We start from the raw sequence: 14,160 nt of genomic DNA on the forward strand, positions 1-14,160 counted from the left end.
AGTCATGAAAATCATGCACGTTTGCGAAAATACGCGTTTGTTTTGTAAAACCGGTACGTTTAGTATAAACCTTTCGTAAACATTTCGAGTTCGTTGAAATTCACTTGCAACATGGTTTATAAAGATGTGTTTTCGTTCATCGAAATAGTGTTTTCTTTTGCAAAAACTTGCATGTCTTTCCACCCCCGAAAACATTTATAAAAATGTAAAACAGTAAAAAGTGGGGGTTATGAACTCACCTTGACATTCCTGTGCAATGCTAGCCTAGCGTGATTCTGAAGTGTCGTTCCAAGAACGTGCATTAGCTAGCGTGCATCTATAGTATTCCTAATCAAAGAATAATTATAAGTTTATAATAAAACAACTTAGTTAAACTACGTGTCCGAGCTCTACCGAATCGTTAACTAAACGATTCTATAAAGGTGTTATTATCTTGGTTTGAAATAACCAAACTATGGTTATTTGATCCCATTCATAATCGGGATGACGCTAAGTCTCGGAAACGACTTAGTTTCCGAGTGATTTAGGATATATATATTTATATATTTAAATATAAATATACTAAGTCGTGTTAGTTGTCATGAATAGAAAGGCGTATTAGAAATAGAAAGACGACTCTTCGTAGTTTTTATAAACTAGCAGCTCGTGTTTTGTCGAGATGTTATGCATCCATTTCGTAAGTCGTAAAACGTCGCCAGAAGTATAGATATACTTTATATTTATTTCACGAAAATACTTTCATAGGTATCGCTTATACAATATAAATATGTTTGGTATTTCGGATTTTTACGGAAAATCGGGCAGAGGTTCCTCTGTTTTTGGACCATCCCGACAACTGAAGTGTCGATTTACTTTCAAAATTCAATCAATAATTCAATGCAATGTACTCAATCATATATAGTTTCGTCAAAATATATCAAAACATAACTAATATCCAGTCGAGCTCGGTCGCGTATAACTAAAATTTTTCATAATAACGAAATAGATAAAAAGAATTTCGCGTCGTTTAAACTTTACCGCGTCTTGCGTTTGACCAGTTGACCCGACAGTTGACTGGTTGACCAGAGTTGACTTGCGTTGACTGAATTGACCGAACCATTGACTCGTTGACTGCCTTTGACCAAGACCCGAAACCGAGCCGAAAACCCGCAACCGACCCGTTGGCTGTGTTGACTCGCACTAACCCGAACCGAAACCAGTTGACTGAACCATTTACCCGAACCGAACCCGAGCCGCACCGAACTTGTACCGACGCTGAATCCCAATCTGATGTCGTGAAAAATAAATAAAACAAATCCGATTTCAAAATAAACCCAAAAAAAATCAAGTTCAAATCCAACAAAATGGTTCTAACCACGCAGACTGAAAACGACATACCGCAATCGCGTTCTGACCGTGGTCTGCCGCTCACCGGAAAAGAAAAGGTGGCCGCCGCTGCCGCCGCCACCTGCGGCGGTGCCGCTGCCATTTTCCGACGCCATTCCGTCTGTCGATCTCTTCCTCTCTCTTCGAGTTCCTCTCTCTCACTGCTTATCTCTCTCTTTCTCTCGACGTCCGCCGCCGTGTGCCGTCGCCAAGGCGGTGGCTGGCCCTTCATTTGGCGATGCAACAGGTGGGGGTGGGTGTAATGGATGTTTAACGAGGGGAACTGAAGGTGGGGTGTGTAGTTGTTTGACGGAGAAGCCGGCGTCCGATCGCCGGTCTGAATCGTGGCCGGAGGTCACTCCGGTGACCTGTTGTGACGAGATCGACAGGAGCTTAGGGGGGTGTTGGGGTTGTCGGAGGTGAATTCAATTGAGAGAAACAGAGAGTGTGGCCGAGAGTTTTTAGGTTCCAAATGGGAGAAGTATTGTTTTCACATGGGTTTTATTTCTAAAAATACATGTTTGTGGGTTTGTGATCAGGTTTCTCTCACTGGATATAGGAAAGAAAAGAATGAAGAAGAAAAGAAGACACTTAGTTTGTTGAAAGTTGAGGTGATAATTACACGGTTCTCATTATTAAAATAAGGTTCATGTACTACCTGTAGGTTTCTACATAGCTTTTTGCTTGTTATCATGCATGCACACTCATGTATGTATTTATTTATGTATGTATTTTTGTTATTGGTGTTGTCAATCCTAAGTGGATGGAACCCCTCAATTCATTGGAAACGTACATTTTACATCTAGAAGGAATGGTGTTATAATTAAATAATTGTGTGTTTGACTCTAACATGCATACATGACATGTAAAAAGAATGCATATGTAGAACTCATAGGTGTAGAGGCTAGTGAAAAGTGGTCAGGTCTTGGGTTAGAGTTTTCCATCATGAACCCTCAAGAATGGGATTTGACATAAAAAGTGTTGTCTTTCTAAATTACTAGACACAAAAGCACTAGGGTATTATCTTTAGTATAAATTATAAGATTTTGTACTATGTAAGAAACAAAAGGTTCAATGTGATGGGGATTTGGTTTCGACAGTAATAAGAAAGGGAAAAGGAATGGGGTGGTGATGATTATGTTTAATATATATTATAAATATATATATACATATATATATATTTATTTATTTGTAATTCAAACTAAAAACAATCTAGATACAGGAACTTGTTTAGCAAAATGAAACAATAAAGTGCTCGTGTATATGTACGTGCGTATCGTATAAGTACATGTTTATTTGGTACCGAGTCAGTTTCGTTTCGTATTTAAAAATCGAGCTTTCCGGATAAAAATTATACATGAAACGAGAGAGGTTACTAGTGATTTCTTTTTTTTTTTTTTTTTGGGTTTATAAAATAAACCAACAAAAACTGGAAAATATATATTGTATGGATCATGTATGCATCTATTTAAATTTATATACATGCGCGTTCGTAAACTGCCAATCTTTATAAAGCGTGGACGTGTGTTAAAACACAAAGATTAAATGAGTTCATAGAAGGCGTTAATGACCGGTTGTCACATTCTCCCCCTGTTGCAGAAATTTCGTCCTCGAAATTTAGACTATGTTATCTCCTCGGAGTTGTGTCGTTCCTAGGTAAGTCCGAATAATGCCAAAGTAAATGACAACTTATTTGAATCAAGACTCGTTTCAATTACATGAATGGAAGGACATTTTGCACCAATAAGAACCCAACGGTTCAACTGAGTTTGTTTTCAGAAATCGATATCAAATGAACGAAGCGTATAGATACTATCACCAATTGCGATCAAGTTTATGGGGTTCAACAAAAGAGGAATTTCGACCAATAGAATTCCAAATGAACGTTCACAATATGCAAATCAATTTTTTTGAAACAATAGAATTCACTACCAACAGAAACTTGCGTTGGCTGTTGTATGATTAAAACTCGAATTTAAGAAGTTCATATAAGTAGAATTATAAAAATGATTTATCAACTCTTGAACCATTAAATGAATAAAATTAACGTGTTGCAAGGATACACCGAAATGAAATACAACCGAACCTGGTGTATCATCGTCTTAATACATAGTTGAGACTATTTAAATGATTAGCCAAGCAAAGAGCGTACGTAGTTTTGCATGAAACGATCGATCATGATTAGCGCAAGCTACAAGTTTATACCGATACCACAAGGTGTTGTAGTGATTGAAATAATTCAATAATAGCGGTGATCGAACAAGTATCACTGTGTCTGAAATCAGAAGAAAGGCTCAACGAAGTAAATGTGAATGTTTGTTCCAAACAAACATCATGGAATTTTCGATTGAAAATGAAAGAAATAAATAATGTTTTTCGATTGAGAATGAAAGAGCAATAAATATCACAAAATGCTCGATCGATGCTGAAAGAACCGTTAAGAGGTACACCGAAATATGACATGAATTTGTGTACCATTATCTTAACACACGATTGTATTAAGATTGCTTTAACACAATAAATCAACGAAGCGGATTTAATTCAAGTAAATAAATACATAAGTAAATTATTAAATCCGTAAATGATGTGTGCAAACGATATTATAGCAAGCTTCAAATTCGTGAGAACGCCACCACAAGGTGTTCGTGAACAAAGAAATGATTCAATGAAGTCGAAGATCAAACAAGCCTGTTATGGTTCAAAGCATATGAAGTGCTTGTTGGGATTATTTCGAATATGAAGGCCTCAATCCATCATATGGAATCTTGAATCGAATATATATTACGAGCAAGTTCAAACAATTGAACTTGGTTTAAGCACAATCCAACAATGGATGCATGTATCAACAAGAAAATTTCGACATGGTTACAACGAAAAACCATGTATGTAGCTTGAAAGGAAATGATTTTCAACGAGCTCGTTGACCCGATATCAAAGGGTCAACGTTTTGCAATAATACGGTCATCCAAATCACAATGTAAAATTCGACATAGCGAAACAATATTGAACGTTGATAAAGCAACAATTTCGAGCGAAGCCACATGCGTAACGAACAACGCATGTGTAACATATTAATTTGTCAAGAATGAAGCAATTAAGTGTTCCTTATCATGAAATAAAATCTTCGTGATGCAATGGCCATTAAGGGGAGTAGAAATGCAAAAAGCTACTCGTTATATGCAAAAGTTAGAATTTCGATAAAGGAAATTTAAGGACTTTACCTGGAATTTCGCGTGATATCCATTTGTTAGTTGACATTACCATGGAATGTCGAACATAGCGTAATCACCACAAATGAAATAGGGGGAATGCGAAGACGTGTGACTTCTTTTGCAGCGCCAACAACTGTGAGTCTCTTTTAGACTAAGTACCGACCGTTGTGAAATCTTGTTCTAACGTACCTCAGCAAGATTCGTGTCGTTTGCATGATCACGTGGCAAAGTGCTGCATTGCAGTTGGTAGTTCTCCCGATGCCGGGATTAGCATCGTTGCTATCGTGCCCAATCATGTTTTCCCAAGGCCTTATCTCGAAAGTCGTGTGTGATATACTTTGACGTCCGCTGACGTGTAGTTTAAGTTTCATGTATACTTGTGCACTAGCGTTCCGTTCTGCGTAGAATGTGATGTGCTCCGACATCCATTGACGTATAATTTGAGTTTCATGTATACTCGTGCACTAGTGTTTCGTTATGCGTCAATTGCTTGCTCATGAAATTAAAATAGCATAGACAATACAGATTATAGCGTTTGCGTGAGTTAATAACCGTAGTTCCTACGTGAGGACGTTTAATGAATTTCGACGTAAGTTTCTTATCAAGAGTTTTCCAAAGGTCCTATATGCGTGTTATCAAAACATTCAAGGTTTTACTTTCTATGTGTAATCATTTCGTGTAACGTGTATCCAACACAACACTTGTGTATGTTTTAAAACCAAAACTGTTGACTCATTGTTCTTGGTAACGGTTAGAACCTATATTCGAGTCTTAGGCGTTCTGTATGTGCTCAATTCTTGATATCTAAGTCCCCATACGAAAGTGAGGTTAAAGCCTAGGTATCTCTAAAGAAACCTAATTCGCTGAAACCTATAGCTCTGATACCAATCTGTCACACCCCGAAAAATCAGAGCTTGGCGTGACTGGACCGGTATCTTCATTGCACAGCGGAAGCAAATAAGCTAAGACTTCTCGAAAAAGAACGCCGCTAAGTACTCGAATTCCCATGGGTTCTCCTACTCCAACCGTTCCATAGTTTTGAAAATGTAACCTGAGAAAGAACATGCGAAAAAGTCAACATAAAGTTGAGCGAGTTCATAGTTTGTTTTGAAAAGATTTAAAATAAATCTTTTTGATAACCGGTTTTAAAGTTGTTGAGAAAGCATAGTAAAATCATTTTCTCGGCATGATATATGAAAGTTGTGAGTCTAGCCCACGAGAGTCTTTGTAAGCAGGACCAACTCGTCCTCTTACTTGTACATAAGTTGAAAACATTATCAAAGTTTGTAAATACAAGTATTATGAGTTTGCGTCAAATGAATATAAAAAAAACATTTGAAAGTTATAGTGTTGTAAGTTGGTATGAAAGCGTCTATGAACATGTTGATCATTAATGTTTCGCGAGGACATTAATATATGCGACGACATAGGAGGTACTCAACCCGCGTAGGCAATTTTTAGTGTCGAATCACCTCGACTGGGACACAACAGCACTCTAAGTGGTCACCCATGGACCGTGAGTGGGGCTCGCCCGTACCCATTAGATCTAACCTTTGTTCCTTGGTCCTCAAAAGGATTAATGGCACCTCAGTTACAGCCTATGCTCACATGATCTAAGAGTTCATTCCATAACTTAATCATACCTAAGTTTGACATGTATTTCCCCCCCGAAAGTTGTAAACCAAAACGTTGAAAGAAAAGGGGGACATGATTTCACTGAGTTGTCTCGTTTTTCGTACGTAGGCCAACCCAGTCCCGTTGTTGTAACTAGGACATTCTCGTCACTAGTCATGAAAATCATGCACGTTTGCGAAAATACGCGTTTGTTTTGTAAAACCGGTACGTTTAGTATAAACCTTTCGTAAACATTTCGAGTTCGTTGAAATTCACTTGCAACATGGTTTATAAAGATGTGTTTTCGTTCATCGAAATAGTGTTTTCTTTTGCAAAAACTTGCATGTCTTTCCACCCCCGAAAACATTTATAAAAATGTAAAACAGTAAAAAGTGGGGGTTATGAACTCACCTTGACATTCCTGTGCAATGCTAGCCTAGCGTGATTCTGAAGTGTCGTTCCAAGAACGTGCATTAGCTAGCGTGCATCTATAGTATTCCTAATCAAAGAATAATTATAAGTTTATAATAAAACAACTTAGTTAAACTACGTGTCCGAGCTCTACCGAATCGTTAACTAAACGATTCTATAAAGGTGTTATTATCTTGGTTTGAAATAACCAAACTATGGTTATTTGATCCCATTCATAATCGGGATGACGCTAAGTCTCGGAAACGACTTAGTTTCCGAGTGATTTAGGATATATATATTTATATATTTAAATATAAATATACTAAGTCGTGTTAGTTGTCATGAATAGAAAGGCGTATTAGAAATAGAAAGACGACTCTTCGTAGTTTTTATAAACTAGCAGCTCGTGTTTTGTCGAGATGTTATGCATCCATTTCGTAAGTCGTAAAACGTCGCCAGAAGTATAGATATACTTTATATTTATTTCACGAAAATACTTTCATAGGTATCGCTTATACAATATAAATATGTTTGGTATTTCGGATTTTTACGGAAAATCGGGCAGAGGTTCCTCTGTTTTTGGACCATCCCGACAACTGAAGTGTCGATTTACTTTCAAAATTCAATCAATAATTCAATGCAATGTACTCAATCATATATAGTTTCGTCAAAATATATCAAAACATAACTAATATCCAGTCGAGCTCGGTCGCGTATAACTAAAATTTTTCATAATAACGAAATAGATAAAAAGAATTTCGCGTCGTTTAAACTTTACCGCGTCTTGCGTTTGACCAGTTGACCCGACAGTTGACTGGTTGACCAGAGTTGACTTGCGTTGACTGAATTGACCGAACCATTGACTCGTTGACTGCCTTTGACCAAGACCCGAAACCGAGCCGAAAACCCGCAACCGACCCGTTGGCTGTGTTGACTCGCACTAACCCGAACCGAAACCAGTTGACTGAACCATTTACCCGAACCGAACCCGAGCCGCACCGAACTTGTACCGACGCTGAATCCCAATCTGATGTCGTGAAAAATAAATAAAACAAATCCGATTTCAAAATAAACCCAAAAAAAATCAAGTTCAAATCCAACAAAATGGTTCTAACCACGCAGACTGAAAACGACATACCGCAATCGCGTTCTGACCGTGGTCTGCCGCTCACCGGAAAAGAAAAGGTGGCCGCCGCTGCCGCCGCCACCTGCGGCGGTGCCGCTGCCATTTTCCGACGCCATTCCGTCTGTCGATCTCTTCCTCTCTCTTCGAGTTCCTCTCTCTCACTGCTTATCTCTCTCTTTCTCTCGACGTCCGCCGCCGTGTGCCGTCGCCAAGGCGGTGGCTGGCCCTTCATTTGGCGATGCAACAGGTGGGGGTGGGTGTAATGGATGTTTAACGAGGGGAACTGAAGGTGGGGTGTGTAGTTGTTTGACGGAGAAGCCGGCGTCCGATCGCCGGTCTGAATCGTGGCCGGAGGTCACTCCGGTGACCTGTTGTGACGAGATCGACAGGAGCTTAGGGGGGTGTTGGGGTTGTCGGAGGTGAATTCAATTGAGAGAAACAGAGAGTGTGGCCGAGAGTTTTTAGGTTCCAAATGGGAGAAGTATTGTTTTCACATGGGTTTTATTTCTAAAAATACATGTTTGTGGGTTTGTGATCAGGTTTCTCTCACTGGATATAGGAAAGAAAAGAATGAAGAAGAAAAGAAGACACTTAGTTTGTTGAAAGTTGAGGTGATAATTACACGGTTCTCATTATTAAAATAAGGTTCATGTACTACCTGTAGGTTTCTACATAGCTTTTTGCTTGTTATCATGCATGCACACTCATGTATGTATTTATTTATGTATGTATTTTTGTTATTGGTGTTGTCAATCCTAAGTGGATGGAACCCCTCAATTCATTGGAAACGTACATTTTACATCTAGAAGGAATGGTGTTATAATTAAATAATTGTGTGTTTGACTCTAACATGCATACATGACATGTAAAAAGAATGCATATGTAGAACTCATAGGTGTAGAGGCTAGTGAAAAGTGGTCAGGTCTTGGGTTAGAGTTTTCCATCATGAACCCTCAAGAATGGGATTTGACATAAAAAGTGTTGTCTTTCTAAATTACTAGACACAAAAGCACTAGGGTATTATCTTTAGTATAAATTATAAGATTTTGTACTATGTAAGAAACAAAAGGTTCAATGTGATGGGGATTTGGTTTCGACAGTAATAAGAAAGGGAAAAGGAATGGGGTGGTGATGATTATGTTTAATATATATTATAAATATATATATACATATATATATATTTATTTATTTGTAATTCAAACTAAAAACAATCTAGATACAGGAACTTGTTTAGCAAAATGAAACAATAAAGTGCTCGTGTATATGTACGTGCGTATCGTATAAGTACATGTTTATTTGGTACCGAGTCAGTTTCGTTTCGTATTTAAAAATCGAGCTTTCCGGATAAAAATTATACATGAAACGAGAGAGGTTACTAGTGATTTCTCTTTTTTTTTTTTTTTTTTTTTGGGTTTATAAAATAAACCAACAAAAACTGGAAAATATATATTGTATGGATCATGTATGCATCTATTTAAATTTATATACATGCGCGTTCGTAAACTGCCAATCTTTATAAAGCGTGGACGTGTGTTAAAACACAAAGATTAAATGAGTTCATATAAGGCGTTAATGACCGGTTGTCACAGATGTAGTCGGTCAGGTTGGGGGAGAGCGAGGTGCCGGAAAATGGCCTGAGTTGTGCCGACACCGGTAAATTGCCGGTGAAATTAGTGAATGAGGGAAGGGGAGGGGTGTGAGTGAGGAGGTAGAAGGTTGATACTTGTTTGTGTGTGCCTTCTGTACATATAATCGAGAGAGGGAGAGAGAGGTTCCTTGCATTTGTGTGGTCTTAGATGAAGATGAAGACAAAATGAGAGGGAAAAGATGTATGGTGTCGGCTGAAGACAATAAGGGATATAGGGTTTTTACTAGTTGTTTATGCTAGAGTTAGATAGTGGGCTTTGCGCTTGGGCCCAAGGCCCACAAACCTGCTTTCTTTATTTAGAACGACACGTTTCACAACCCAACTCCATTAGCGTCGTAAAATAAAATTTTAGATTTAAAAGGCGTAAAATAGTGTCGGAAGGCGTTGTTTGCGTTTAACCGTCGGTTGCGTAATAATCGCGTAATTTGCGTTGTTGGCCGTTTTTAATCTGTTTTCAACCTGGTTAAAAAAAGAATAGAAAGCGAACACGAATTTTCTCAAAGTATAGAAATATGAAAAAGCGAGGCGTTACAGCTGTCTTAGGTTTTCCTTTAGGGGTTTCCTGGTGATTATCTTTAATTTACACAAATGCACACGCATTAGTATAATAACCCAATATTTACATTAGTAATACCCTCCCCGAGACGGTATTCCAACGACTACGTCGGGCAGAACCACGACAGCCGTTACGGAACCCTAGATCAATCGGGCAACGTATCTAATACGTAACCGGGGTTATGATACTAATAACGAGGTAGAAATTCGTTTATTAGGGGGGGTATTATGCCCGAGAATCACTTCTACACTTAAGAAATTTGAGAGAGAAAGAAAGGAATGAGTGACTGGAGACTGAAGCCGAATGCACCTATATATAGTGTCCCTTCTCCTCCTGTCGCGCCCCGCGTAAACCTCGACCAGGGTCTTCGTGGCACACGAGGCTCCCTAGGGTAGGCCTTAGGGTTGCTGAGTTGACCAATAGACTCGACACGACTGGGACACGTGGCGGCCTCGGGGATCACCTGGTGTCTTGGCGATCGCGGCCCGCGTAGAAGGTAGCGAAGGGCTACACGCCCCGCGAGAGATCATTAAATCTTGTTTTTATTTAATTTTAATAAAAATAAAGGTATTCGGGGTCTGTTTTTGCATACGGGATGTATTTTAGGACGTTTTGGGACATTCTAATTATTTTTTGGGTGTTGAAAAATTTTAGGAGGGTTGTTATATCCTCCCCTCCTTGTTTTAGAGCTCGTCCTCAAGATCTACTGGAACAAGTGTGGATATTTCATTTGTATTTCTGGTTCAAGCTCCCATGTGTATTCTGGTCCTCTTTTGGAGTCCCCTTTCACTTTGACTAGAACTAATCTCTTGTGCTTGAGGTTCTTAACCTTCCTGTCTTCAATCTGTAGAGGCCTTTCTACAAATTTTAACTGTTCATTTACCTCTATATCCTCAAGAGATACTACCAGCGATTCATCGGCTAAGCACTTTTTGAGATTGCATATATGAAATACATCCTGTATCCCTGCCATTTCCTCTGGCAGTTGTAGCTGATAGGCTACAGGTCCTATTCTTTTAATAATCTCAAAAGGTCCAACATACCTGGGGCTTAGCTTTCCCCTTTTGATGAATCTTACCACTCCTTTCCAAGGAGAGACTTTCAATAACACTTTATCTCCTACTTGAAATTCCAACGGTTTTCGGCTGTTATCTGCATAGCTCTTTTGTCGATCACGTGCTGCTTTCAGTCGTTCCTTGACTTGAATGATTTTGTCGGTTGTTTCTTGTACTATCTCAGGTCCAGAGAGTTGCTTTTCTCCAATTCCTGCCCAACAGACTGGGGTTCGACACTTTCGTCCATAAAGTGCTTCGAATGGTGCAGCATGGATACTGGTGTGATAACTGTTATTATAAGAAAACTCTATTAATGGTAAGTGGTCATCCCAATTACCTCCGAAATCAATTACACAAGCTCTAAGCATGTCCTCCATTGTCTGAATTGTCCTTTCGCTTTGCCCGTCCGTTTGAGGATGGTAGGCTGTGCTTAGATTCAACTTGGTTCCCATTGCTTTTTGGAAACTTGTCCAAAAATGAGAGGTAAAACGGCTATCTCTATCAGACACAATTGATAAAGGAATTCCATGTAATGAAACTATTTCATTTACATATAACTTAGCTAACTGTTCCATACTGAAAGTTTCCTTCATCGGTAGGAAATGAACTGACTTAGTTAGGCTATCTACAATCACCCAGATTGTATCATTACCTTTCCTTGTTTTGGGTAATCTGGTAACAAAATCCATTGTTATTAATTCCCATTTCCAAACTGGCATTTCTAGCTGCTGTAATAAACCTGAGGGTTTCTGATGTTCAACTTTAACTTGTGAACAGGTTAAACACTTAGAAACATAAGCTGCTATATCCGTTTTCATTCCTATCCACCAAAAATTCTTTCTGAAATCCTGATACATCTTATCACTTCCAGGATGCATCGTATACTTAGACTTATGGGCTTCTTCTAGTATACGGTGGCGTAGGTTTCCTAATTTAGGTATCCACATTCTCTTCTTATGGAATCTCCAAATTCCATCTGTTCCTTGTTCTAATTCCTTGATCATTCTTTTTAACTTTTCAGTATCATCCTTGATTACTGATTCTTGTGTTTTTCTAATCTGTTCATTTAAATCTATCTGTAGATTTAATTTAAGAGAACGCACTCTTTTTGGTTTTTCATGATACTTTCGACTTAAAGCATCAGCTACCACATTAGCCTTTCATGCATGATACTGGATATTACAATCATAGTCACTAAAAATCTCCATCCAGCGTCTTTGTCTCATATTCAACTCCTTTTGCCCGAAGACATACCTTAAACTCTTATGGTCGGTGAAAATGGTAAACTGATTGCCGTAAAGGTAATGTCTCCAAATCTTAAGGGCAAAAATTATGGCTCCTAATTCCAAGTCATGAGTTGAATAATTCTCTTCATGATTCTTATGTAGGATCGTTTGGTGACCCGAACGAGTCGTTCAGAGGCTTTCTCCTTGGTTTCAGGTGCGGAATAACAAGAAACTAAGGTAGAAACAGCAGGCATATCACTTTTAACTACTTGTTTATTGATTTCAAATGTTTACAGCTCAAATCTCGCACCGGCAGAACTTCGGCACGATTTCTACGACTCTTGCAACTGAGATCGCTCATCGGACTATTTATAGACATCTGGAACCGCTAATTGGACAGGCCCAATAAGCGGTCCACACATGATGACACAAGAGCGGTCCAACCATGTGTCATATCGGCGGTCCATAAGCTGCTTTGCCGTTCGAGCGGTCCAAACATGTCCGCTCGAGCGGTCCAAACCCTAATGGGCCTAATGAGCGATCCACTAACCTAAAACCTATACATTTTGACCATTTCTAGTATTACGAGCCCAGATCTAACGTTCTAAGACATTGACTCGATACAAGACGTAATCAGCAGATGTAGTGCACCAACAGACTCCCCCTCAGATGTTGATGGAGTCGATTATCGAGTCACACCATGCTGTCTTCAGTTTTTCAGTCTTGATCAGTCTTCGGGCTTCTCTCTCTTTGACATTCTATCATTCTAAGACAGGAACGAAGATGTAGTCGACAGACAACTGCACTAACAAACTCCCCCTTGGATGTTGACGGAATCTTTAGTGAGAGTCTTCAAACATTCACAACTCTTCAATCTTGTTCGGCCTTCTTCAGGAACTCAGCCTGGAATAATATCTTCTTCAGGAATTCCTTCCTGGAATCATATGCCTGGATCATTCTCTGGCTCTAACTTTCATCAGACTCCCCCTAACATAATGCTGAGATCTCTGTCTGGAAATCGTTATCACCATTGAAATCAACTCCTGGCTTTCTCTGTTTAAGCTCTCCTCTGGTTCTGATGTGTCTCCTGGCTATTCGTAGCAACAGGATCAGAAACCTGCAAAACTCAACCATACTATTACAAACTAATACAATTTGCAATTCAATTTAATGAAACAGCAAATCATATAAGAAAAATTATGAAGATCAAACTGTAGGTTACCATTCAACTTATTCATCAAGTTAATGAACCAATTTTGCATTTCAAATCTTCACAATTTTACACTCTCTCCCAAACCACAAGTTCAACATGTTTAGCACTTGAAATGTCAAATATCAGCTCTTCACACTCCGTTGTCGAAAATCTTTTTGAAGTTTTCAAATATCAAACAAAAATACAATATTTTTGGATTTTTGAATTTAATGAAATACAAAAATGAACACTATTTTTGAGAGATTATGCAAGAGGATCATATCGGTTTTTTTAGACATATCACCAACACCGTTGATCTTGATTAATCAGCAAATGTTAAAAAACAAATTTACTTCTGATTGCCAGTATTGTTGTCCACTTAAACCTCTACACAAGTTTTCAATCGATTCAAGATACGTATTTAATGTATTAGCACTTAAACTTATTTGAGTGTCCCACCTCTTGAATATACTCCCGTATCCAGATCCCAATATTCTGATCTACAGGTAAGTATAACTACAAATGATATCTGTATATAAATTAGGGGAAAAATGCGAGAACTGAGGGATCTCAGGTCAGAACTTCCGTTCAGCAGAGAGATATCAGCTTCGACTTAGCAGTGGGTCCCCTTTAGAGGATCTTTTCAGCTACAACAACTGATCATCAATTTTATTGTCTAATCAGCTGAGGGCTTTATGCTATGTTTCAAGCATATTGAAGCAAGTATTAGCCAGGGACTAGGTCAGAACCACCGT

The 14,160-nt window shown here is 38.7% G+C and overlaps 2 protein-coding genes across 2 annotated transcripts; both read right to left on the minus strand.

The window, feature by feature from the left end:
- Positions 1-271: 271 nt before the first annotated feature.
- On the minus strand, positions 272-1,956 carry LOC118489256. The gene is made up of 2 exons (XM_035986994.1): positions 1,018-1,956; positions 272-327 (listed from the first exon to the last, which is right to left on the minus strand). The coding sequence occupies exons 1-2, from the start codon at positions 1,595-1,597 to the stop codon at positions 317-319; spliced, it is 591 nt and encodes a 196-aa protein (XP_035842887.1). The 5' UTR covers positions 1,598-1,956; the 3' UTR covers positions 272-316.
- Positions 1,957-6,634: 4,678 nt separating this feature from the next.
- LOC118489257 lies at positions 6,635-8,319 on the minus strand. Its single transcript, XM_035986995.1, has 2 exons — positions 7,381-8,319; positions 6,635-6,690 (listed from the first exon to the last, which is right to left on the minus strand). The coding sequence occupies exons 1-2, from the start codon at positions 7,958-7,960 to the stop codon at positions 6,680-6,682; spliced, it is 591 nt and encodes a 196-aa protein (XP_035842888.1). The 5' UTR covers positions 7,961-8,319; the 3' UTR covers positions 6,635-6,679.
- Positions 8,320-14,160: the final 5,841 nt, after the last annotated feature.

This window comes from Helianthus annuus, chromosome 17 (assembly GCF_002127325.2).
Source record: "Helianthus annuus cultivar XRQ/B chromosome 17, HanXRQr2.0-SUNRISE, whole genome shotgun sequence".
In the NCBI taxonomy this organism is placed as follows: domain Eukaryota; kingdom Viridiplantae; phylum Streptophyta; class Magnoliopsida; order Asterales; family Asteraceae; genus Helianthus; species Helianthus annuus.